Source organism: Ochlerotatus camptorhynchus, unplaced genomic scaffold (genome assembly GCF_037179485.1).
Source record: "Ochlerotatus camptorhynchus isolate MF236.1 unplaced genomic scaffold, CSIRO-AGI_Acam_v1.1 ptg000070l, whole genome shotgun sequence".
Taxonomy (NCBI): domain Eukaryota; kingdom Metazoa; phylum Arthropoda; class Insecta; order Diptera; family Culicidae; genus Ochlerotatus; species Ochlerotatus camptorhynchus.
In genome coordinates this window covers 2,386,063-2,413,558 of record NW_027040560.1, presented here as the reverse complement: position 1 = coordinate 2,413,558, position 27,496 = coordinate 2,386,063, and the positions used below count along the sequence as shown (strand labels likewise).

The window sequence follows — 27,496 nt, the reverse complement described above, 5'->3', positions numbered from 1 at the left end:
TACTAATCCACCCGTTGTCGTACTTTCAGATTCGGAATCGGAGCAGAAATCAACGGAGGAAAGCTACTACTTTGTGTGCACCGCCGATGGAGAGTACAAGATTCAGGAGAAGCCTGTAGACCCATCGCCATCACCGAAGGACACAAGACCGAAACTACTCGCCGGCGCGAAAACTCCACCGACCAGGATGCGTCGCATAAAGGGGGGATTCACATTCCCAATAGCCGAGGGAGACGAAGTGGAACGACTCGAGCGTACCGTGTTGGAGAACCCCGAAGTTCGACAGGAATATGTAAGGCTATTTGCTAGCAGCGCTAGGCTAGAAGGCAGTGGAAATAACTCGTATGTGGTGTGGTTGTTTTCAGATAAAACTTCTAAAGCGCAAGCCGGACAATGTGAAGATCGTTAGCTATTTGCCACACGTCTTCTCGGATGAAGCATTGGAAGGATACAACTACAACGGAGCGAGCGCCCTTGGACGAAGCAAACTTGCTATGAAGGCATACGAAATATTCTCCAACTGTTTCCTAGGTGAGTGACTGCGTGGTCAAATTTTAATTCACATGTTCGGTATATCGATCTCTAGGTGTTTAAGTATGATCGTGAATTGTTCTTGTATCGGGGATCTTGAACAAAATCTAAGTTCAAGGGCCAAATTTGGTATATGAGGCAAATATTTGACTATCGCACCCCGATTTGACATTAGACGCTTAACGTTTTTATGGCAGTTTCCTGGGCGGCTATGATTTTGAAACAATTATGACAGTTGGTCAAATATAGCGATTCCATTAACGAGATTTTACGATAGGATAGACTGCAGTGAAACTTGAATAGATTAGACGTGAAGACCAATATATCAAGATAGAGCGTGAATTAAGGCGTAACACTTTTTGTAAACAATGACTTCTTTCCATGATATCTTGAAATTTAAGGCTCGCCCACGCAAATCAACATCACCATCATGTAGGGTAATACCCTGGACAGACTATGGCTTATATCATGTAATATAAGCTGTCTTGCAATGAGCACTCATACATCTAGTTTTCACTGGAAATCCTATGTATGAGTGCTCATTGCAAGACAGCCTATATTACATGATATAAGCCATAGTCTGTCCAGGGTATAAAACTTCCCCTACCCGACGGTAGTGTTGGTTTGCGTGGGTGTGCCTAGAATTCCTAGAAATCATCGAGTGAAGTCATTGTTTACAAAAGCTGTTACGCCCTAATTTCAGCTTTATCTAGATATATTCATTCGGTTGCGCAGACGTGCGATCGCTAAATGCCTGGTAGAAATATGTCGATCGCAGGTCGAAGAAGATTTCAGTTCAGACTACACAAGTAGGGGTCATGCTGGAAAAATTTGCCATGTTTAATGTTTCCGTTTCAGCACTTGGTCCCACTTTCGACCAATTCAATCAAATCAACTGCTAGTCATCGAACTTCAAATTCCTCCACGGTTGAATCACTATCCTTACCGATCTATCACCGTCACCTTTGAGAATCGTTGCTTGAACATGGATGCTATCGTATATCCGTCGGTCGTCAAATCTGTGGGCGGTTGTGTCCTATCCATCTACCTATCCATTCACCGAGCACACTGGTTGAATACCGCGATCCGATCGTCCGAAGGGGTTGTTGTTGTTGTTGTTCTTTAGTAGCGACCGTTTAACCATTTGGTCATTCGGGTCGTTTTTAATAAATTGCAGTTTAAAGCTTAAAAATAAGTATTTGAATTTATCACTTCTTAACCTATTTCCGGTTGCCTTCTTGGATCTGGTCATTGTCGGGTCTTCCTTAATTAAACGTTGAGGACTGCTACAGATTTGGCAGCTTTGAGTGCTGCTTTCTTGCATTGCTTCCAGTTGTGTTCTTCTAGGTATCCCGTGTGGACTTCTTGATTCTCGATTATGGTGACGTCCTGATCACCGTTTTGGGTGGTATCTTTGCTGTCTGCGTTTCCCATTGTATGAGTGCTGGATGTATGGTTGTACTGTAGTTGAACCGTGGATGATTTGAATATGACTGTTGCTTGATTGCCATTTGTCGGCTTTATAAGTATTGCATTTTGCAGACAGGTCTCTTTGGTGGTGAATTTTGTTGCGTTCTTTTTGTGTTGAATCAGCATAGGTTCGATGTTGATTGTGGTTGTTTATATTAGCGTATGGATTTTGCTATCCTTCAAGAACTTGATTGTTTTTTCTATGGAATTTGCATCGTCTCCTAGTATTTCATGTAAAGAGGAGCCCAGGTGATTGGTTTTTCTTTCTGTGTCGTAGCGGGGACAATCGATTAATATATGGTGAACGGTAATTGGTATTCCAAAAGATAGACATATTTCCGGGTCTTCTTTTCTTGCAAGGTGGCCATGAGTTAATTTGGTATGTCCAATTCTTAGCCTTGTTATGATTCGGCTTGCATATCGATCTTTATTGTATGAGGTGCTCCATTCCGAAATGGTGTTCTTGATTTGCCTGAGCTTGTTGTTGTTCATGAACCATTTGTTTTGCCAAGCTCGGTTTATATGTTCGTCAACCATTCGTTTGAAATCTGCGAATGGTGTGTAAATGTCGATTGGGGATTTGAACATAGTCCCATGTTTTGCCAGGTCGTCTGCTTTCTCGTTGCCCTGGATGTTGACGTGAGCTGGGACCCAACAAAGTTCAACGTTTCTGTGAGTTTCTTGTAGGATCGCTTTGATTCTCAAAATCCATGGGTGATTACAGTTGTTGTTAGCGACAGCTTCCAGTACGCTTTTTGAGTCGCTTAATATTACATTTAGGTTGATTTTTATATCTATTGCTTCAAGACTTGTGTTAAGTTGAATTTTTGAGTATTTTGTTCCATGTTTGATTGCAATAGCAACTCCACCTTGTCCTGAAGGACGGTGGCAGAATAAGGTATTGTAACTCACTGACGTCATTACAATTCCATTGAATAATTTCGGTTGATTTTCGGTTTGCTGTTGGATCCATTCTAGTTGTTTTGATGACGATTATTGGGTTTAAAGTTGCATCTCATCATCGCCACCCTCTTGAGAGCTGACATCCGATTCTGAGTTAATGTACTCAACCGTTTCACATTTTTTCATCTTATCGTTACCTTTCTTTTTCCTTGGGGGAGATTCGATGGGATTGCCTTGGCTCCTGGTGTGTTTTCCTGATGGTTTGTATCCGTAGAGTTTCAGTGTGTTCTCCAGTTTGGAATAATTCTCTTTGAGAATTTCGGGCTCCTTTACTGCCGTTTTTTTTTTTTGTTTTTCTTCTCTGTAGGCATTAACTGCCTGTTCAAACTGGTTTTGCATTTCCATGAGCTTATTTTCCATCTCCTTCATTTTTGTTCGACTGTTTCTGCAGATCTAACCCTAGTGCTTCCGCGTAGGATTTCTTTTCTTCATTTAATTGTTTGATCTTCTCATCAAATTGTTGGGTTAATGCACTTTTAATGGAATCTGAATACAGTCGTACCTCGATATAAAGCAACGTTACGTTATATCGAGTTACGTTATATCGAAGCAAAAAAAAATATTTTTTTAAATCAAAAATTGTTCATTGTAACCCAAAGATGACCCAATTTTTTTTCTAGTCATCTAACAGGTTTACAAAACCTTTCTTATATAATTTTCCTCAATTTTATTAGATAAGTTCCCAAAGCTTACATGAAATATATGAAAATGAAAAAAAAAGTACTAGAGTCTGTGCCTAGGGGCACGAACGGAAGGTTGATGTAGGACCGCGATTAGTCGGTACACTTGTTTTTGTGCTTAGTTATTTTCGTTGTTTAAAATCCATATGCTTAAATATTTCAAATGGTGCCATGTGTGAACATGGAATCGATACCAACAGTGAATGAACTGCGGCACCGGTGGTTTAGAGGTAAACGTGATTGCCTCTCATCCCAAAAGGCCTGGGCTTCAATCCTAGTCGGTGCCTGTGGGGTATTTCTGGGGCATAAAATCTCTGATCATGCCTCCCTTTGGAAGGGAAGTAAAGTCGTTGTGTGGGAGCTGGCTCCCTGGCGTCGGTAGCACTGGTATTCAGTACGGAAAACCAGATCGACGGAAAATAAAGGAAAAAAAGTAAATCAACTTTTAAGTACAACCGCTGCATTGTTTTAATATTACCGATGAGTTTTCTACAGGGGTCTCATAGCCTAGTCAGTAAAGGCACGGTGTTACCAAGCCAGAGACGGTTGGTTCAATTCCCGGTCCGGTCGAGGGAATCTTTCGGGTTGAAAATTTTCTCGACTTCCCTGGGCATAGATTATCATTGTGCGAATCTAGGAACCTAATGAAACGTGCCACACAAGGAAGAAGTGTTAGTTTGTGATGTCCGTGCGAGAGAATATAGATTCATCCTGCCTGCTGCCGTCGTAGAGTCGCGTCGATCTTCTCCTGTATCCGATTCAGGATAACTTTGCAAAGAACTTTGAGAACAATACACAGTAACATAATGCCTCACCAATTGTCACACACAGTCGATCCCCCTTCTTTGGGACCTTCACTAAGATGCCCTACATCCAGTCGGCCGGAAAAGTCGCGGTGTCCCAGATATTACAGAACAGTTGATGCAACATTTGTGCGGATAGCATGGGGTCAGCTTTGAGCATCTCTGCTGATATGCGATCGAACCCTGGAGCCTTGTTGGATTTCATGCTTCGGATAGCTGCTTCAATCTCCTGCACTGATGGGTCCTCGGAATTGACGCGAGTGATGCGCCGCACCCTAGGCGGATCATGGTGAGATGTTGATGGCTGGTTGGCCGTCGAAAATTGAAGAAGTTGTTCGAAATGCTCAAACCAGCGTTTCAGCTGGTCAGTGGGGTCGGTAAGCAATTGTCCAGTCGTGTCCTTCACTGGCATCCTCGGGTTCATCCTTGCTCCACTCAGGCGTCGTGAGATATCGTAGAGGAGGCGTATATCGCCAGTGTTTGCGACTTTCTCCCCTTCGTCGGCCAGGGAGTTCACCCACGCTCGCTTGTCCCGTCTGCAAAAGCGCTTGACTTCCTTCTCTAGAGCCGAGTACCGTTGACGGGCTTCGTTCTTGGCTCCTCTGGTTCTCGCCCGCACTATCGTGGCTTTTGCTTCTCTACGCTCCTCAATCTTCCGCCAGGTTTCATCTGTGATCCACTCTTTCCTCTGGGTGCGCAGCTCACCCAAGTTGTTCTCGCTTGTTTCTATAAAGGTATTCTTGATGGCCGTCCATTGTTCTTCTACACTGCCACCTTCTGGAATGTCCGCAGCTCGAGTCTCAAGTTCTTCAACAAAAGACCTTTTTACCGCTCGATCTTCAAGTCGGCGTGTGTTGAACCGCCGCCCGAGTCTCTCCTCCCGTCGCTGGATCCGCGCCATGCGTAGGCAGATTTCGCCGATTAGAAGGTGATGGTCAGATGCGATGTCGGCGCTGCGTTTATTCCGGACATCAAGAAGGCTCCGTCTCCATTTTCGGCTGATGCAGATGTGGTCGATCTGATTTTCGGTATGTCCATCACGGGAAACCCACGTGACTTTGTGCACTGGCTGATGGGGGAAGAGCGAGCCCCCGATCACCATGTCGTTATTGCCACAAAATTCTGTGGTCTTATATGAAAAATGTTATTTGTTAACTGCAGAAGGAGATTTTTAACAAATTTATGGTGGTCCAGAAAAGGACCGTTTTGTCGTGATGATTGAGTAATACTGACCTACTATTAGGGTGTTCAACACTGATGAAGCTGACGAGCTGTATGTTGTTTGGAACGAGGTTGACGCACTTGGCATAGATGGCCCACAGCGGCTCACGACGCGCAACTGAATCCGATCAGTAGCGGAGCGGCTTCTTCCTCTTTCTTCGGTGAATCCAGGGCTCTTGTGGGAGCCTTGGTAGCTAGCTGCTTGCGGGCAGCCTTTCATTATGTACTGGAAAACGCCACGCGCCGAAAGCACTGCTGCTGCTAATGATGATCGGACACCACCATTCACCACGCACGGTGATTGAGTAAACACCGTTCGGCGAGGCAGAAGGGAATTCGATTTTTAAATCTGTGTTAAGGAATGCGCTTTTTGCAAGCAATCGGTGATAATTTTGATCGCCATCGCAACAGTTGCACATTCGTGCAATTTTCAATAGTTACCTTTTGAAAATTAATAGTCTTATTCTCATGTGTTGAAAAATTTCCACGAATTAAAATCCATCATCTCTGGATCAAAATCAAACCACTATCATGCCACGACCAACTTTGGTTTTTGTAATTGTGGGTTGTCTTAAAAATACATCGTATGTTAGATTGAAACTTATGGGAACTGATATCCGATTAATAACCTTGAGAAATGTCCAGAAAAAACTATTTAACAAATGTATGGTGGCCCTGAAAAGGAAAGTTTTGTCGTAATGGTTGAGTAATGCTGAGCTACTATTAGGGTGTTCAATACAAATTTCATTATGTACTGGAGAACGCCAAGCGCCGAAAGCACTGCTGCTGCTGCTGATGACGACCGAACACCACCACTCACCACACGCAGTGATTGAATAAACACCGTTTGGCAAGACCGAAGTGAAATCAACTTTTAAATCTGTGTTAGGAAAAGCGCTTTTCGGAGGCAATCGGTGATAATTTAAATTATGATAGCAACAGTTGCACATAGTGACCTATTGACAATTGATTAATTGTTCATTTTAACAGATTTGTAGATGACTTTCCAATCGATTGGCTTGTTTAGAATTAAAATCCATCCGATATGGACAGAGTTATAACTGTTCAAAATCTTTCATAATTTTGTTACATGTTCCATTTTGGGTTTTCACAAAGTGTACCCCCATATAGAGATCACAGACGTAGTCCTACGTCAAAATTACTGGATGTTTTCTCCGTCGAATGAAATATTTCCCAGTATGTATTGGTTTATTTCTCCATTTATAAACTTTTCGGTGCATGCCTTCCATGCCTGAAATAATAAAAATCTGAGAGAGAAAAGACAGCTTTGCTATCGTTCATGCAAACGTCATCGAGATCCAGTCATGAACTGTCACTGCAAACTAGGCCGAACATTAGAAGTGGGGCTATCATCCTTTTGAAAACAACTTTTTTTCGTGCGGGCCCAGGCTTGCCTTCGCAAACCAACAACACGATTGGGTAGGGGAGAAAAAAAAGAAGACAAAGAAAACAAACCATCCGTCATTGAGCTGGCTTCTCTCTCTAGGATAAAAATGATGTTTATTCAAGAAGTCGGCTACGGCGTATTCGGCCCCAACCTAGATACCAGCAGAGGCCTTCCTAAGCCTACATAGATCTTCTCGGCTGAGGCAGCTGCCATCTTCTCAGCCGTTACGGAGTCCAGTTTTTCCTGGAAGGCCATCATTACCGATTCAGCCAGAGTGCTGAAGGCCCTTGAGAGTCCGAAGAACCGACATCCGTTGGTGCAAGCAATCAGAATGGCTTCGAACAGTAACACCGTATATGCCTGGGTTCCCAGCCACTGCAATATCAGTGGAAACGAGGCTGCGGACAAGCTGGCAGCGATCGGCAGATCGAAAACCCAAGTGGAACCGGAAGTCCCTAGAGCGGATTTAAAAATCTGGATCAAAACGATCATCGCTTCGGCATGGGACAAGTAATGGGCTAATATCCGAGACCCTTTCTTACGCAAAATAAAAGGAGATACGAAATGCTGGTCCGACACCAGAGAGTACTGTCCAGATTACGCTGCGGCTACACCAGATTCTCACACGATCTCGGATCCCTGATGGTTTCCACAAACAATGTATGGGGTGCTCAACCAAAATGCCAGTTGAGCATCTCATAATAAATTACCCTGCACATCAAAACCTCCGAGACCAATACGGTAACGGACTCAGCATCAGAGACGCATTATCCAATGACCCAGACAGTGAAAGATCACTTCTCGACTTTCTTAAAGACACAGGCTATTATCAATATACGTAGAACCCCGCAACGAACAATGACACGACACCGGACGAACGACGGCACTTGGACAACACCAGCTCTCTAAATGACATGTCAAACGGAAGAACAACGATGACAACCCCGCAGGCTACGGACATTGACTCTTTCTCTCGGAAATTAACCAAAACTTCGTTTATCTTCCTTACTGTTAAAACAATCGACACAGAACTCTAAAATACTTAAACTCTGTAACAAACACTATGTAATTTATTTATTTCCTCTTTCCGGGGCCCCCTCAGGAGCCCCAATCCTTCAAAGAGACGAACCAGGCTGAAAGTCTCTATAATAAAGCAAAAAAAAAAAATGTTTATTCAACCCAGCGTTATATGAAAAATTTAATAATACTATGTATAAAATAATTTAAAATGCATTTGTAACGTTAATTATCGATTGTGAGTTGATATTTTTCAATTTTTAGACTTAAAAAAAAGTTACGTTATATCGAGGTGGAAGTTACGTTATATTGAGTTACGTTATATCGAGTTACGTTATATCGAGGTTGCTTTATATCGAGGTATGACTGTACGTGATTTTATTTTCGCTTTCCACTATTTTTCTAGCTTCCCAAAAGTTAATATTTCTGTCCACTTTCACTTTGGTGATAGCTACTTCTTTCTTGAATGCTGGGCACCCTTTGAAGAATGCTCCATGAGAATCACCACAGTTAACACATTTTTCTGCATTTTCACAGATTTCATGGAATGCCTCACCGCATTTGTTACACTTTTTTTCACTGTTACAGTTTTTTTTCCGATATGCCCGAACTTATAGCACACGAAGCACCTCAAAGGGTTCGGATACCACGGTCTTGTTTCCAGGGATCGACTAAAAACTCAGAGTGGTGCAAAAAACACTGGTGCTTCTCTAAAATAAGGGAGCACGTCCCTTATATTTGGAAGGAGAAAGAGACTAAGGAGAGAGAGATTTCATATTTAGGAGAGAGCAGTTGGAAAGCTCAGGTGCTACTTGCGTATAGCACAATCGAGTAGTGCACGGTGTTATGACGGGAGTAGCACTTTTCAATCGGGAGAGACGTGGCTTAGAGATTCACAAGAATAGCTGCTTATTTTAGGCTGGGTGCAGAATATTTTTACACTCATATAATATATGTTGCAGTGACTGTATGGTATTCAGAAGCGTAGGAAAATGCAAATTTTTATGCTTTGCCTAAAGAGATGTTTTTAAGATCGATGTGTAATTTTCTTCACAAGGGGGTTAGCTCTGGTCGACATTCCGGCGAAAAATCTAAGCCAACCCGAAACCAACCTGACTTCTAGCAAACTCCAACCCGATGTTGACCTGACATTGAACCGACATAAACCCCAAATTGACCCAACAACAACACGACATTGGGTCGACATCGACCCTAAATTAGCCTTACATTGATCTGACATCGGGCTGACTTGTCTGTTCGGGACCATTTTGCTGGGTTTCTTCCACACTTCACTGTCGTATATCAAATGATAGTGGGGGACTCAATTGACAGTGACAATGAGCTTCGAATGAGAAAGGGGCTCTTCAAATGATGGGCACGAGAGATTTTTTTTCTCTGAATCGATTTAATAGTTGTATTGGTTCATCTTCAATCAAATGATATGAAAATTAACAGCACTGATGCTAGCTATCCTACAACGCTACAGTTATAGAGAAAGTACACTGTCGGAGAAACAAAGAGAGAGAGAAAGAGACTTAACACCGTTGGAGCGGCAGCTCTCCAACACAAGAAGAATGAAATGTGCTGCACGATTTAAACTGCTCTTTCACGTCTCTTTGGAAATGAAAGTGCAGTCTCGCAACAGCGTGTGTTTTACTCGCAAAAAATTGAGTAGCACCCGATCCCTGCGTTGTTTCCAACAAAATGTACCCAATTTTTACTTCTTTAGGTGGAACCGTACCCTTGACAGTGAGGACAAAAATTCCAGTGGGAGTTTTGTTCTCATCGCGTCCTTTCATAATCTGCCGAACTTCAGTTATTCCTGTTTTCGATAGGTCTTCGAGTAAGTCTTGGTCACTGTCAAACTTTATGTCCTGACAAAAAACCACTACTTTGCACGAGTTAAGAGTTTTGTGCTCGTACACTTTGGTGGAAATTCCTTGAGCCAGCTTTTCGATTTTAGCCAGGTTTCTGGCCTGGCTTTCACTTTTAACGTGGACGAGAATTTTCCCGTCTTTCGTTTTTTTTGCGCTTGCTGCTTCCCCGCAGTAAGCTTTAATTGTTTTATCGACGAGAATCGGAGAGACTCCGTGGAAGGATTTACCCTCCTCTCCCCTTTCCATAACTAAAATCTTTCCACCACCTCCACCAGAGGTTTCCTCCAGCCGGGGGAAACTAGAATTATTCAACTGGTAAATTTAAACCACTGCGTTAGGTGAACAAATTGCACACCGGGTTTGTCCGAAGGGGTGTTGGTTTGCATGCAAACTGATTTTTCTAGCTGCAACTACTGTTGTTCAGCTCCACACCACCTCGTTAGCCTTGATGGTCGAAAGTTGCTTCCCGAACGATAGAAAGTTTGTTGTGTATGTGTGAATCAGGATGGCCACTGAACCGGAAAAAAAAACCGAAAATTTGATTGTAACTTTAACATATAATTTTTATAATTAATCCCATGTCTCGAATATATCTCTTAGATGAATCCAGCCTTAAGACAAGGATCTTGAAATTTGTTCTTAACTGAAGTCTCGGAATTTTGACAATTTTTGTTAATGCTCTGGGTCTTAAAATTCTGTGTATGGAATCTAAATTCTCACAAGATTATTTCTTTTGAAACTTATATCAATATATTGTTGTTTATTGTTTATTGTTTATTGAAAAATTCAACTGACAATTACTGTCTAAATGAATAAAACTTAAACTAAATAGTTACGATCAACGGTACGGAAAAGGCCAAGTAGCCGATGACGAAACACGTCAGCTGATACATTGAAGTCGAACATATAAAAAAAGGTGTTGAATTGCCGGCTGACTGCTCGAATTGGCTCGTGTTGAGTATAAGTTCGGCTCCGTGGTTCCAAAAACAGAAAGTCGCGTTGACGAAGAGACCTCTCAGGGGCATACATATTTAGCTGTGACAGCAGTGTTGGGCAGTCAATGTCACCTGTAAGCAGCTTTCCAGCGAACATAGCTTGATTGGCTCGATTCCCAGGAGACGGCAACGCTCCTCGTACGGTGGCAAGTTCGTTGGGTCACGCCAGTTGAGGAAACGAAGAGCATATCTCACAAACTTGCGTTGAACGGATTCAATTCTAGTGATCCAGCTAGCATGGAAAGGGCACCAAACAACTGAACTTGACTCCAATAAGGATCGCACAAGCGAGCAGTAAAGTGACCTGAGACATAGCGGCGGGTCACGAAACTCGTCGGCAATTTTGAAAATAAAGCCCAATTGTCGATTAGCTCTGGAGATGATGTCATTGTGGTGGATTCTGAAAGTGAGTCTGCAGTCCAAGGTAACGCCGAGATCCTTTATGAGCTCTACACGAGCAAGACAGCGTCCGAAGAGAACATAGTCAAACATGATTGGTTCGATTTTTCGGTGATAGGAAATAATGTTACATTTTTCTATGCTTAGACTCATCAAATTTCTTGAGCACCAGTCAGCAAAAATACCTAACATATTCTGCAGATCCCAGCAGTCCGAGAGGCTTTTAATAATTTTGTAGATTTTCGTATCGTCTGCATAGAAAACGCGGCATCCTGATGGCGACATCGGTTAAAAAGATCGAAAATAGTAGCGGTCCTAGGTTACTGCCTTGCGGGACTCCCGAGTTGTTTGAGAAAACATCCGATTCCGACGCGCCAATCTTGACATGTACATAGCGATTCACCAAGTAAGATCTGAACCAATCCACAGCAGTTGACGAGATGCCAAGTATCTCCAGCTTGGCCAGCAAGATATTATGGTCCACCGTGTCAAATGCAGCTTTTAGATCCATATACGCAGTATCGACTTGCCATCCTGAATCCATGCATCGCAGACAGTTAGAAGTAAACTGCACCAGGTTCGTGGACACGGAGCGCTTCGGGTAGAAACCGTGTTGTTCTGTATCGATATAATTTTTGCAGCGTGCGAACAGAGCACCATTTATGATAATCTCGAACAGTTTTGAGCACAGGGAGATGATTCCACGATAATTTATGACATTCCGTTTATCTCCTTTTTTGTGCACTGGGAATAGATAAGAAAGTTTCCAGCGGCAGGGGAACTCACATTGCTGTGCCGAGAGATTGAATAGCCTCGCAAGTGGAAGGCAGAGATTGGCTACACAACGTTTTAGAACTGATGACGGAATGCCGTCAGGTCCGGAGGCGAACGATAGCTTCAGTCTGCGTGTTGCGGCTATCACCATGTCTTCTGAAATGCGCGGAATAACGAAACTAAACACATCACGTGGCATCCCAACAGCAGCATCCAGCACTTGTGTTGGCGAAGCGGAGAAATCGTTGAACACTTGCTTGAAATGACGAGCAAACAAGTCGCATTTTTCTCTTTCACTATTAGCCGAGTCATTCCCGAGAAACATGGAACAAGGCAACCCGGATTCCTTCCGTTTTGAGTTGACAAACGACCAAAAACTTTTCGGATTCGTGCGAAGGTTCGCTTCCGTGCGTCTCACGTGTCGATTATAGAGAAAACGATTGTAATTTCGATAACTACGACTCGCAAAATTGAACAGTCGTTTGTAGTACGGCGAGCGAGAGTTACAATACTTTCGGAGGGCGGCAGAGCGTTGACGTTTTGGCACGCGTAGGCGTGGATTAGACCATGCAGGCTTTAGCGGAGGTCGTCGAGCTGGGACAATGCGGAAAATAGCATCTTCCAGTGCAGCACTGAAAAAATCCACTGCATCATTCACGCTAGCGGCAGTTTCGATAAATTGCCAATCAATTTCCGCAAGCGCATTCTTCAATGCAACATAATCGGCCCGGCGAAAGTCCAAAGAGTAGTGGCTCGACCGGCAAGGAAACAGAAGTGCCCGGTAGTTCGGAATCATTTGCCAGGACAAGATCTAGCAAACGTCCATTTCGGTTCGGAAAAGTATTCACTTGTGTGAACCCGTAAAAGTTAAAACCGTCCAAAAGAGCACAGCAAGCAACCGACATATGCGAAAGCAGTGGATCAATTAATGGTGTGCCACTGTCTGTAAAGCGCCACTGCAGACCAGCTTGATTGTAGTCACCAAATACGAAAGCGGGAGAACATGGACTTAATTGTGACGAAATTGACCCTAACGATTCCACATGCTCACGGATGATCGTGCAGTCGTTTTTGCGGTTGGGAGGCAGGTAGATTGCGCCTACACTAAGCTTGCTTTGTGGAAGTTCTACGACAATCCACAGCTGTTCCAGTTGACTGGAAATGGGTGACGTACTTACGTAGCTGGCTAGTCTAGTAGATACTGTAATCAGGACTCCGCCACCGCGCGATTTTTGACTGTTTAGGGCAGACCGGTCAGTTCTGAAGACGGAATAGAGTGACCCGAAAAGTTGCGATGAGTAAATTCGGTCGTCCAGCCACGTTTCCGTCAGCACAATCAAATCATATTCGGCCTCCGCAACAGCCAGGAAAAACGAGTCAATTTTAGTCCTCAGCCCACGCACGTTTTGGTAGTAGATCCGGAGACCATTCGAGGAGCAATCACGGGAACTAGAAATCGAAAGGACATCAGGTACCGAAAGCTCGGAATCGCTAACATACTCGCCTGAGGTTACAGGCCGGAAGCCCCCGATACCATCACCGACCACAGGACCGGGACGATGACGATGGCGGATGTCTGCAGCAAGCGCGACTGGGTCGGGAGGTTCGGAAGCTTCCTCAGTGCCTGTTTTAGGGTGTCCCGGATCCGAGGAAGAGCAGGTGGCGGCATAAACCTGCTGGTAGTTGGCAGGACGGATGCATGAACATTATGTGGCTAGTGTGGAGATCGCAGAACCGGAAACACAGCTAGAAGTTGAAGCGGTATCAGGCAAAGGAGAAGCTGAATCGTCAATATACTTGCCAGTAATAGCTGGTTGGAAGACCCCCGACCTACATCTACACTCAGGGCCGAGACGACACACATTCCTTAAGAATTTCCTTAGAATCATTTCAAAATGTTAAAATTACTTTTAGTTTCAGGATTCCCCTCAGTAATCTTCTGTCTGATTCTGTCCGGTAATCCTTAGAATCCTTGAACAGAACGCTTTTTATAAAGAAATTTTCTTTAAATTTACTCTATTTTTATCTTTGTATTCTCAAAAATTCTCGCGAAAAGTTGCTTTGATTTCTCTCTATTACATTCTTTACAATTCGCTTGGAATATTCCTCGAAATCTCGTGGTATGCCATTTAGAAGTTAGAAAAATGTTTTGTTTGAATTTTATGTCAAAATTCCATAGAAATTAACCTCACAATTTCCTTGAAATGCTTCTCAAAATGCTGGAGGGTCTGTGAAATGAATTCAAAATTCTGAGAATTCCGAAGGACAGTCTGGAGGCTATAGGAAGAGAGTCTCATTTCGCAACAAAGGAGATCCCTGCAGCCGATATCAAGACTTCCTGCGAAGAATTAAGGGGGGAAACTGGCAAATGAATGGATGTGGGGAATTGGAAAGACCAGTGGGTTCTCCCAGAAGCTTAGCGAGACACTCTCTGTAACGAGTCTAAAATTTTACCGCAGGCAGGTGTTCGGAGTGTTAAAATGCTCGAAAATCGCTCTGTTCTTGATCGACAGATTTTCAAGTAAATGTGTGTCAATATTTCTAGAATAGCAGAGTAATTTAGTCGGGGCCTCATAGCCTAGTCAGTAAAGGCACGGTATTACCAAGCCGGAGGCGGCGGGTTCGATTCCCGGTCCGCTCGAGGGAATTTTTCGGGTTGGAAATTTTCTCGACTTCCCTGTGGGCATAGAGTATCATTGTGCTTGCCACACAATATACAAATTCATGCATTGGTATTGGCGTCGAAAGCTCTCAATTAATAGCTGTGGAAGTGCATTTAGAACACTAAGTTGAGAGCACGCAATAAGCTAATATGCGCTAAGCAATAAGCTTGAAATGCGAATAAGAAGAAGAAGAAGAAGCAGAGTACTTTGAAAATTTCCCATCTATTAAATTTAAGTGAAAGTACACAGCCTAAGCCCATTAAATTTTGCAAGCAATGTTCTCTTCCTAACTCAATACCTCCTTGTGGTGTCGAGGTCCGAAGTCCAACCGGTATTATCCTCGGATTACATCCCGATCCCGAATGTTTTCGGCTGCTTTGATGTCGACGGCTATTAATTAATACGACCATAAACAAACATTTGGCGGGTCCTCCAATCATGGCCAGTATTAAAAGTTAATACTAGTTGGAGTTCACTTCCATTAGCTCCAGAATCTTGCACATTTTCTTTCTAATACCCGTATCCGTAATCAGGATTTTTGTTTGAGTGGCAAACTCTCTGCTTTGCGCCCTTCCTCATGGCTCTTTTACTTTTACGATGCCCTCATCACATTCCATAAGGTTAGTCCATATCTATCTTCAGTCCCAAGCTAATCGATGCACCCCTCGGAACATAGGAAAATCCACGAACACCTCATTTTATCTGTCAAAGCAAATCAATACAAACATAGTGTAGTACTAGAATTTTGACTAGAATGGGGTACGTTAATCTATTTGCTTGGGACCAATAGGCTAGTCAAGTAGTGTGCCAATTTAAAATCGTTAGTTTCTATCGGTTGGTTATAGTACGTTCAGACTACAGAGTTATAACATGTTATAGCGCTATCTTGATGGTGGTTTCTGTGTTGCAGTTATTTGACAACCGTTATAACATGTTATAACTCTCCAGTCTGTACAGCGTTTTAGTCTTAAAGGGAAAGAGATATCACAACAAATTCTCACAATTTCACCTGTTCACTCTGAAATAAAGTGGGAGATATTCAGCCCAGGGATTCTAGGTGAATTTAGAAAAAAAATCTTCAACGATATCGACGAGATGTCTGCACATCTCGTCACCGCAACTTTTAAAATTTTCGGGTGGGATTTCAGATTTATAAAACGGAGTTTTCCATGAGTTCAGGGACCTTCTTATAAGTCAAGAGCAATTCTTAAAAGTTAAGAGAACGTCATTTTAATCCTGAAAACTTCGTATAAGCTCGGAGACCTTCAGGAGCGTTGTACAATTTCAACGAAGTTCATAGATTTTCAACATATTAGAACTTTCGAACACTTCGTAGACATTCATTGAACTATGCAGAAGGTCACGAAACTATCTAGAAGTGCAATAAATTTGAAAGAAATTCGGCTAGCTTTGTAAAAGCTCATCAAACATTTTTCAGAAGCTCAGTGAACTTCATAGAATTTCAGAGAATGTACTTCAGCAAGTTTTATATAAGTTCAGAGAACTTTGTAGAACTTTTTCAAACTTTATTGAAAATAAGCAAACTTTAGAAAAATTTAGCGAATTTCGCAGAAATTCGGGAAATTTCGATGACGTTCAAGATTTTTTTCTTTAACTAGGAAAGTAGGTAAAGACGGACACCTTAAGGTTAAGTTGCAAAATCTGTTCAAATAATAATATATTTTTCGCACTTATCGTACAATTCGAGATTTAAGGTCACATTTTGTCATTATACTCACATACACCGGTGATTTTTTAACAAGTTTTCTATTTTCTATGATAATTAAAAAATGTCTCAAAATCGTAGTTTCTACACATGGTCGGGAAAGATGGACATAACGTATGAGTAAGACGGACACTTTGAAGGGTAAGATGGACACTCACAGAAACTGAGTTGTGTGTGCTAAAGTAAGCTTATTTTCAATACTACTTGAATGTTCTTCGATTCTTAATGAATGAATACAACATTTTGATGTGTTTTAAAACTTGTTTATCAACAGAAACTTAACGAAAATTCAATTCATAGTTCAAACAAATCATATTCAAATGAATTCATGTTTCAGTGGCAAAATCAAGTAGCAGGAAGTAGTGAGTTAAGAGCAGTTGTGGCAAACAGTTGTAGCAGCAACGTGGCATCCCGTGTGAAACCAAGAAAAACATTGCAAGCACATTGTCCATCCTATGCCTGCATCCGTATCCGAAAATTGGCAACCGCATTTGTCACACAGATTGTCAGATGAGGTGTCTGCCTTGCATTGCTTTTTCTTGGGGTTCTTCGACGATCTTTGCTTCCGTTTCTTTTTAATGGATTGTATGTCTTTCGATGCTTTTGCCTTCTTTAAGGTATCGGCATACTGATTAGATGTTACGTCAGCTGCCTTCCCTGCTTGGCGTTGCCTTTTGGTGATCCTCGGGGTTATCATTTTGGGCAATGGCAGTACTTCCGATGGTGATACATCGAACAACGGTGTATTTGCAGCTGTTGAAGAGCTATCAGTTCCAGAGCATTGGGCCATAATGTCTTCGGGGAGCACCTGAACGGCTTTATCTTCACGTAGGAGATGATCTCCATCCGATGGAACTAAAGTGGGTCCAGGATCCGATTGATGCGCTTCTCCTTCGCGAGGTACCTCAGCACCAGCAGGTTGATCAGTCACTAGTGACGGAGCAAAAGCATCCTCACCAAAAACGTTGCGATTACAAGGCCAGATTCCAGTTTTGCAGAACCCGTTCACGGCCACACTCATAGTGGCTGCTTTGATGAATGCCGTTTTCGTCAGCTCTGCAACGTCGTATTGACCGACTACCTTTCCTGGATTCTGTTGCATGAATCGCTCCACTTCAGATGCGTAATACGATTTGAAAGGTGCCATAAAAGACACATCCAGTGGCTGTATCTTGTTGCTGCAATGGGGTGGCAAGACCAGAACGGTGACGAAGTTAGCTCTAGCTTTCTGTGTGAAAGGTAGGTTCTTCGTATGTGAAGAATGTCCATCAATGATAAGCAGGGCAGGCTTATCTTCAGATGGTTTCACATGTTCCAAAAAATGGTCGAACCAGTCGTTGAAGATTGCCACTGTCATGTAACCCGACGGATTGCATGCGAATTTACTTCCACATGGTGCCCCTTTCTTTAAAGCATCGTGCATCCGCATGCGAGCAAAAATGAAAAACGGTGGAAGGTGCTGGCCGCTTGCTGACATGCACATTACTGCCGTGGTTGTTTCTCCGCGTTCTGCAGATGTTATACCACCTACCTGTTTCTTGCCTTTTAACGCCGCAATTTTTCGTTTCTTAGGGGGAGCCTGGGAGAAATGTAGATGAACCTATTTATTTTTTTTTCATTAAATACAAAATGTAGACAAAACTAGTGCACACGCCAGTTTCATCAGCATTGAAAATGCGATTTGCCGTGAATTTAGGATTGGTGAGCGCTGCTTCCAACAAATCGTAAAAAGCTGACACAGATACCCTATTAAACCCTCTGGCACGGGCGGCAGAGGTAGCTTCAGGCATCCGGAACGACAATTTTGGATTTCGTTTAAGAAAATTGCTTAACCAGGCTTTTTCAGCAAGCTTGGTAGACTTGTTGAATGGGTGCTGCAATCCGTTCATTTCTGCCAAATCAAAAGCCAGTTTTCTAACATCGGTCATCGTAATCCCGTAGAATCTTTTCTCCAAGTCCAGGAGATGCTGTACCAGTACCTCTTCCTGTTGTTGATTGAACACGGTAGCAAGTGGTCCTAGCCGTGGAGAGAGATTGGGACTCGCGAGGTGCCTCATCAGTGTAGTCCGTGGAACAGCATTATTCATAGCTGCTGATTTCACGGACGTCCCGTTTTTCACTGCTTTTACAGCCTGATCCAACTGCTGGTTAGTCCACGACTTCCGGTTGCTCTTGCGAACATATTTCGTAGGCATCTGTTAATCGAAATAAGTAAAACAATCAAGATTCATTCAGCACCTTTATGTCCGTCTTTCCCAAATCTTAGAGTGTCCATCTTTCTCAACTTTATCACTATTGTTAAAACGTCCATAGCTCTTGACTAAATATCCAAAAAATTACCGTTTCTTCACCAGATGTGTGGTCGATTATCAGGATAACTGGTTATCGTAGAAAGAACGCAGAAACACAATACCGTTATGACTTAGAAGCAATAGTCCGTCGACGCAAAATTACTTCCACTAGCGTATCCACGAAGAAAATATTTGTTTTGTTTATAATTTTGACAGTTAGCGTCTTCGATATCAACAGTGAGTCCCAAAAGTATTGCTACACTATATCAAAAGTTGTTCCGTCACTGAAACATTACATGAAACTTTTATTTACGAATTACGGTTAGTGTCCATCTTTCCTGCAGTGTCCATCTTTACCTACTTTCCCCTACATAATATTTTCAAAATTTCAGTATTTTTTTAGATATTCAGTAGACATCGTAGAAATTCAGGTAATTTGATATAAATTCAGGGAAATATGTAGCGCTTTCAGAGAATTTTTAAGAAATTTTAGAGTACCCTGTAAAAAATGGGGAAAACCGAGGGGTGCGACACATCCAAATCTCAATTTTTTAACTTCACTTTTGAGATTTTTAGCCGTGGGCTAGTTCATCTCGTTCATGAAAGGTGGGGCCTCAGAAGGAGGACCCCCAACAGAGTACTTTTTTACAGTGTTTACTTCAGCCGAAAATTGGCCCCCACCAGCCAGAGATGTCCCAACAGCCGAAAGGAATTTAAAAAAGACTAAACTTTAAAATACAATGCAGCATCCTTTAAAAACTGCATTACTGCTGCCAGTGTTGTGGAGGGATCATCACCCAGCATGTCGCGTATGCTATTTGGGAGACCGTGGAATTCCCGCAGGTTCTGATACTGAGGGCATACGCATAGAATGTGCTCGATTGAGGCTGGCGTTCTACAACCGCCGCAAGTCCTCAAACGCGACGCTATCTTCTGATCCCGCTGGTTCAACTGTCCTGTCCATTTCCTCGTCGTCCCTTTGATCCGTCTGATGAAGAGGGAACGGTTTTGGGCCCAGTCTGCGTACCAAGCTTCCCGTACTTTACTAACGATCGTTGGTATAGCGAAGGGCAGATGGTCCTGCCTCAGCCAGAAAGTCAGCTTCCGAGTTGCCTGGTATTCCGCAGTGCCCTGGAACCCAGCAGAATACCGTGTTTGGTTGCGCGGACTTCATCGTCGCCTGTACCCAGGGATGAGTCGGGGCCTCGGATGCCATGATGTAGATGGCAGCATCTTCAGCAGAGAAGACAGAACATTGCGGCGGTAAGCTGCAGCTGGTTGGTGTGATGTTTCCGGCTAGACCGATACCGACCCCGGCCCGAGAGCGAGATCCGTCCGTGTATCGGTGAGTGTGCGTGGGGTATTTATCTCCTAACATTTCAGCTACAGTCCTTTCAATGGCCACGGAATTGTCTCCGGCTTTGCACGTGGCTCCGGCTTTCGATTTTCGGTAATGGTGTTTGCCAGCAATTGTCTCCATACCAGTAGACTTTGGCCACTGGGGGGAGATCTTCGTTGGCAGCCGTGCGGAGGAGTTTGTTCTCCTCGTCAAGGAGGAATATCCCTTGATTTCCGGATGTCTTCGAGATGAAAGCAGCGGCTTTGGTTGCTATAGCTGCGGTTATACGGAAGCGGAAAGGCAGGATGCCTGCGTCGATGCATGCAGCGTCAGCGGGCGTGGATGGCAGCAGGCCAGAGACAATCCGGACGAAGGTGTTGTAGACTGGTGCTAACGTAGCTATAAGCTTATCCGTTGCGATGCAGGTCATCTCCAACCCGTATAGAAGGCGACTGTTGATAATTGCACTCGCCACGTGAAAACCGATGCTGCGGTTGTTCGATCTATTCTGTCGGGAAATGGTCCGGATGAGATTCACTCGGCTGCAGCAATTTTTCTTGACTGCACTGAAATGCTGTTCAAAGTTGAGGAATCGGTCAACGAGAACTCCCAACTCGATTTTGATCGGTGGTCCGCTAATTATGTGTCGAGAAGGGCAGACATGGCTCCTGATGCTTTTAGAGGCTGATAATAGGGGGCGACCCCGGCATAGTGGTTAGCATCCATACCTCTCACGCCAAAGTCACGAGTTCAAATCTCACCCCCGGACAAGTCACGAATGACCCAAAAGCGTTAAAGTGACTATAAAAAAAAAAAAAAAGAGGCTGATAATTCAAAGCCTACTGAGTGGCGGAGACTGCCGCTTGGGCTCTCATCTTTGTACGTATTGGCGTGGGTCCGGTGGTGACGTTGTGGTGAATGTCGTCGGCGTAGACGAACACAAGAAGACTCCGTTCATCGCCACGAGGAACAGGGTAACGGCGGTAACCGATCCTTGTGGGACACCCGTTTCCTCGGGGAAAAGTCGGGATTTGGTGTTGCCGACTGCGACTCGGAATAAGCGGCTGGACAAGAAGTCGATTAGTTGCTTAAGGACGAGGGGCGTCCGCGTTCTGTTGAAGGCCTTCGATATGTCGAAGCGATACTATCTCGATGTGCAGACCACTGTCGTAGGCGTTCTTGAAAACTTCCCCTAGGGTTGCGAAATAGGTGGACGTTCCGAAACCTTGTCGGAAAGCGTGCTGTCGGTGATCAAGGAAATGTCCAGCTTCGAGGTGTTCCTTCAGGCTTCGATTGACCATACGCTCTAGGACTTTGGCTATATAACATGTTAGCGCTATTGGACAGAACATGCTGACTTCACGGTGGCTACCCCGGCTTTCGGGATGGGAACTACCAAGCTTTCCTTCCATACTGCTGGGTACCCGTTAGTGAGCCAGAGATTGTTGAAGAGGTCTAGAATCCGTAGCTGTTCTGGTACTGGTAGCCTCTTGAGTAGAGGATATCCAATTTCGTCGGGTCCCGCCGACTTCCCGTTTCTGCAGTGAAGGGCATGCTGCAGTTCCTGCCAATAGAAAGCTTGGTTTATACCGGAAGCTTGGATGCGGTCGATGGCTTGGTTTTCTGCTTGAACTTGTTGTCATACTTGTCAATGGTTCCGAGCTCGGCGAAGTAGGTATCGAGTTCATCAGCTACCGTTTCCGGATCGGAAACCGTGAAACCATTAACCTGGACGTGAAGTGGTGTCGTGCGTCGTTTCCCACTAAGGCCGTTGATTCGCTGCCAGAGATCCGCCTGAGGATTGCGATGTGTTCATCCTTTCCAGGAAATCCATCCAGCTGGATCGCTTGGCATCACGGATTTCTTGTCGGCATTGGTAGTGTAGTTCACGGTAGTGACAAAGGGTCTCCTCTCTGTCGTGGTGTTCGATGGGGAGCCGCTTTACACGTCGAAGTGCCTTGCGCCGGGCTTTGACTGCCTTCTTCGTATCTTCATTCCACCAGCGGAGGGCTTTTATCCCCGGTACGCTGCTGGTCTTGGGGATGGTGGCCGTTGCTGCTTTGCATATGGCGTCCGAGAGGTCCTGGATACTGTCCGTGTTCCGCTGTAGCAGTAGAGTCTCCACAATGACGCCGTAGCTTTCCCAGTCCGCTTGTTCATACCGCCATCACGGCCTCCGTGTTACCGCCGGGACGAAGGTCGCCGAGAGTTCTATGGGGTAGTGGTCATTACCGTACATGTCAGAGTTAACGTTCCACTGTTACGTCGATAGCGGATGTGTATCTCCCGTTGAAATACATTGGAGCACCATCGTTCAAGAGTACCATATCTTCCTTCTCGAACATGTCCACGAGATCCGTGCCACGAAGGTCTGACCGAGGGCAATCCCAATTTGAGTGGTGCGCGTGGTTCAGGTAATTTCATTAGGGTCTCGCTGAGTTGACAGTTGAGGTTACCGATTCGTCCACATGGCAAATAAACGCAGGCAACGGTGATGTTGACTGGTTCTGTAATTTGAACCCCGAGTATGGTTAGTTGTGAGTCCAAGTCGATAACCCGGAAAGGTACCGTGTTTAGTACCCCAATGGCTACGGAGTGGCGGAAATTTCTTCCGCCGAGGGAGCGGTTCATATGTTCGACGGAGGCTTCGTTTACCTCCTGCAATGCGATGACCCAAAGGGGATCAGCTTGGCGTCAGGCGGATCTATATTGAAGATGCTGGAGGAATCGGTTAAGTCGGTTGAGGAATCGGTTACGTATGCCGAATGAGATAGAGCCCCACCAAGGGCAGGTAGAGGCGTTCCACTCACCCAGAGCAGGGGTGTCCCAACGGAGAGAGAATTGGTGTTACATTTGACTGCACTTTGCTGTTGCTTGCATCTTCCAGAGGTGCTGCGACTTTCTTTCGTTTCCGTGAAGTCCTTCGGGGAATGGGCTGAATTTCCCTTGTCCGTCCCGATACTGGAACTATCCTATCTTCCCTCGTCGTCCACAGGAAGATGGGTGTTGCCACTCTTGTGCGACCCTCTTCCAGTCTCTTTCCGGCGTCGGGGGGTTATTGTCAGTTCCGGTGTGGGAATAGCGTCCGCACCGACTGCTACCCCGACTATCTCAATTTTAGATGATCGAAAAATCTCACTCTAGCGAATCTCACCTTTTTACAGGAAATCTTCAAAATCGTCATCAATATTCTCTCTTTCTAATAAGCGTGCCCGCACCTCTCAACAGCAAATCAAAAATGTTCCTGCATCTCGGGGAAAACTATGTAGAACTGGAATGCTAACACAATTTTTGAAAACTTTGTTGAAGTTATGGGGACGTTGGTTTATTTTAAGAAACTTCATAAAAGTTCTTCTTTTAGCTTCAGGGCACTTCTTAAGTCTTGAAATAGATCAGGAAATTCCGTACAAATTCAGGAAACTGTGGAGAACTGTAGGAAACTTTGCAGAAAATCAACGGAATTCTAAAAAGTTCAGGGATCTTTGTAGAAGTGCAGCAAACTTCGTAGGAATTCTGAGAACTTTGTAGAAGTCAAGCGAATTACGTTGCAATTCGAGGAACTTCGTAAAACTTCAGAGAAGCGCTGGGTTTTTTTTTCGAGTAACTTCGTAGAAGTTCAACAAAAATTGTAGAAGCTCAGTGAACTTCGGAGGAGTTCGGGAAATGCTTGTTCGAAGACGTAAGCTACAACAGACTACGTTTATAGCTAAATTACTCAACGGTGACGTCGATTGCTCTCATCTTCTGTCACTGCTTGATTTCCGTGCTTCAGGTAGGATGTTACGTCAGAAATCCATGATACAACCGAGTATTCATCGTACTCTCTATGGCTACAGCCAGCCTATTTGTGCAATGGTTCGTATGCTTGTATCCGTCGTGTCCACGTGAATAGAGTAAGAAGACTAAAGCTTATTTAAGATAACGAATAGTTTATTCATTAAGACAACTTTGTCAGATGAATTGTAAAACAAATTAATAAATTAACACCTATTTATAAAATTCCAAGTCCCAAAATCTGAATGAAACAATCGAAGCCATGGAATCTTGAAAAAAAAAAGTTCCAATCCCCAAAATCATGAAGAATTCTAAGTTCAAAAGCTCACTTTCCTTATTTCTGACATACAAGGAATCAACTTATACAGACGCTTTCTCGAAAATCGGCCGATCAACAACAGAGGGATTTTCGAACATCAATTTATTTTCGAAGTGTCAAATTTAAGTGAAAAATTTCTAAGGCTGTAAACCATTTGTTGAGTTAAATTTAACTCGTGGTTAAAGTGACGCTTCGAAAGTTATTTTCCATGTTCGAAAATCCCCGTGCTGTCGATCGACCGGTTTTCGAGCCACGGTTGTCAAAATGTAACTTCTTGTCTGTCAGAAATAACCATGCTCGGATAGCAGAATTAATCGACAACTTTCCATTTGTCAAATTTTAACCAAAAGTTAAAAAACTCCACCAAATGGTTCAGAGCCTTAGAAATAAGTGAATTTTGTTAAAAACGATGAACAATGAATTACCGACTCCGTAAAGCTAACGCGATTGAGCCTTCCAAATAAACGAACCAGAAAAAAAACTTAAAAAATTGATTAGGATCCTTGAACTTGGACGTAATTTTTTTCCAAAGATTCTAAAAATGTATCGTATTACTCAACACACGACTAAATATTGTCTAAATCACCCTTTAATTCTTATCCCGCAGAAGCGTACGAATCGGAAGGAATGAAACTACACGACCTGGCCAGCCAGATATCTTCGGCGATCAAGCAAAGCCGCAACCGAATGCGGCAGCGCACCTTCAGAGCGAAGAAATCCATCAAGAAGATGCTGAACGCTAAATCCGAAAACTAAACAACAGTGAACACCGTTATTCTTACTTTGACATTCTTGTGCTTGAATTTTGAATTGAATAAAATTAGTTAGCTGGATAGCTTGACGCTTTCTTCTATTGCGTAGTCTGCAGATGCGAACTTAAAAACCTTTGCCACTTACATGTTGAACTAACTCTATTCCAGAGGAAAAAGTCACCATGATGATCGAAATCTGTTCCGAAGCAGCATCCGGAAGTGACTCTGACGACGAGAATGTTTGTTCCGTTCCGGTGAAGTCGTTACGCCATGCTGGGTTCGTTTTCCCTTTGCGACACGAGGATGACGTCGAGCGACTGGAGGAAATGGTCAAGACAAATCCGGTTATTCGCAAGGAATATGTAAGCAAGTTTAGCATAAATGTCTAATCTAATTCAATGCTAATTGGAAACTACCTTTGCAGATAACTTTCGCACGAATGTCCAGGACGGGTATCCATCAGAACATTGTATCGATCGTCCAGCGATTATTCACCGATCAATCCCTAGCGAACTACACCTACCATGGTATCAAGAATTCCCAGTACTATCGGAAGGCCATGAAAGATTACGACATCTTTACGGACTGTCTGTTGGGTAATTTGGCGCTGGACCAAAATTAGACCAGACGACTCGATACTTAGATCAGTGATAACCTTTGACTTTTGTTTTCAGATGCTTGGGAGGAACATGCCACAACAGCGGAAAGGCTCAGGAAAGCTCTCATTGAAGCAACCCAAAGAGCCAAGCAGCATCTGTCCTCGGCTCGATACTACCAGCGCTATCGGAACCGGTTGCTCGAGAAGCGGAAGGAAAGCTGGAAAAACAAGAAGACGGAGGACAAGAAATGATGGTTCCTTTAAAAAGAAAATAAAGATAAACCAAACTATCTAAATCTAGTACTTTTCACTGTTGCAAAATTACAAAATATAATTATTATTTAACCGCTTGGACATCATTAAACATCTTCTCATTCTCCGTTTCTCGAAGCGCTGTCGTCAAAGCTAATTAAATCGGAACACAATGACGTCGCCAATCAAGCGATGATGACACCCACCTACGACAGTGCAGTACTAGATCGCGACGAAACAAGCATTGTGAAATCCGAATTGGCTGGAGACTACTCACCGGGATTCGAAGAAGCAACTCAAGGGCAGCTTCCGAAGCAACAGGTATATCGCCCTTCGATAAGAAAACCAACCAAATCGGCCCGGGTAGCAGGTTTCGACTTTCCGCTTACATGCGAAGAGGACGTTGACCGCTTGGAACTGATGGTCAATCGGAACCCGATTATCAAAAATCAATATGTAAGTGCTTTCGGTTTTATCAGTGCGTTTAAAATATAGCTCCCACCCCACCACAATAGATCAAGTACTTGGCCATCAACAAGCCACCGCATCTGGACGTGGTACAGGTGCTGTATCGGTTCTTCGAAGACGATGCTCTGTCCAACTTCAACTGGACCGGTCAGGAGAGGTACGGCTCAGCCGACAAAAAGAAAGCTATGCAAAAGTACACCATTTTCAATTCGTGTATGCTAGGTGGGTGAAGATTTTTCATTAATTCTAGTTCTAGTACACACACTTTTCTTAAAATTTGCAGAAGCTTGGTCAAGCCAGGGTGTAACTCGAACCAGTCTGACGAACTCGTTGAAGAAAGCATTGCAGCTTCAATCCCGTCGACGGTACAGCAGCTACCACAAACGAAAGCGACAGCAAATGTTAACTGCCGAAAAGTAGTTCGACGGTAATAAAGGTGAACAGGTAATAAGTGCAATGTGTTGTTATTGAATGTCACATGTCATGTTGTGAGGTGAACTTTCAAAAGCTTCACAAATATCTTAGATTAACTCTCATCTTCCGAGTCCTATCATAGTCCTTAGTAAGTGGGAATCGAGTGCAGGATTCAAGTAAACGGTGGGCGATGCCAATCGAGCCAACGTACCAATAGTAATATTTGAGGGTAGTCCATTTAACGTAAAGCCATTTGGCATAATTCTATTTTTGTACAGCAGATTTCCTTACATTGAGACAAGCCGATTGGCAAATTTTGATCATTAAGTACCTGTAGCGATCGGACACGGAATAAAGAACGATTAGTTACGAAATACTTAAAATCTTTATTTTTACTTTCAATAGAAAAACAACCACGTTCGCGCGTTGATAGCTGCGTAGCAAAGATTGACAGCTTGAGTTCTTTTTCTTCGACGACGACCCGATGGAAGCCAGGCTGACCAGTGTTGCCGGGGGATGCCACAGGGCCCCTCCAGTTACACCAAAAATCTTACGCGATGTCCAGATTGTGTAACTTTCGTACGATGATCATCTTGAGGATATTTCTGCAAATCCGGATTACAAGTGAAAGCCGCTTTTATTCGGTCGACTGAAATGCGCTGCTGTTTTCCAGAAATAAGTACGTCGAAGAACTTATCATCTCGTCTTATTACCTTGAATGGACCTTCATAAGGATGCTGCAAGGCTGCAACGGTCGCTTCA

General features: G+C 43.7%; 2 protein-coding genes across 3 annotated transcripts; both read left to right on the top strand.

Moving 5' to 3' along the window:
- The first annotated feature begins 21 nt into the window (after positions 1–21).
- Positions 22–25,044, top strand: LOC135697499 (uncharacterized). Its single transcript, XM_065217253.1, has 3 exons — positions 22–292; positions 366–531; positions 24,858–25,044. Exons 1-3 carry the CDS (start codon positions 188–190, stop codon positions 25,004–25,006), a joined length of 420 nt encoding a protein of 139 aa, XP_065073325.1. The 5' UTR covers positions 22–187; the 3' UTR covers positions 25,007–25,044.
- A 102-nt stretch (positions 25,045–25,146) lies between these two features.
- On the top strand, positions 25,147–26,759 carry LOC135697494 (uncharacterized). Of its 2 annotated transcripts, XM_065217246.1 has the most exons (5): positions 25,147–25,364; positions 25,427–25,598; positions 25,677–26,308; positions 26,368–26,542; positions 26,604–26,759. In XM_065217246.1, exons 1-3 carry the CDS (start codon positions 25,185–25,187, stop codon positions 25,850–25,852), a joined length of 528 nt encoding a protein of 175 aa, XP_065073318.1. In that variant the 5' UTR covers positions 25,147–25,184; the 3' UTR covers positions 25,853–26,308; positions 26,368–26,542; positions 26,604–26,759. The 2 variants fall into 2 exon arrangements, with proteins under 2 accessions (XP_065073318.1, XP_065073317.1); XM_065217245.1 differs by lacking the exons at positions 25,147–25,364; positions 25,427–25,598 and having other exon boundaries at positions 25,877–26,308.
- Positions 26,760–27,496: the final 737 nt, after the last annotated feature.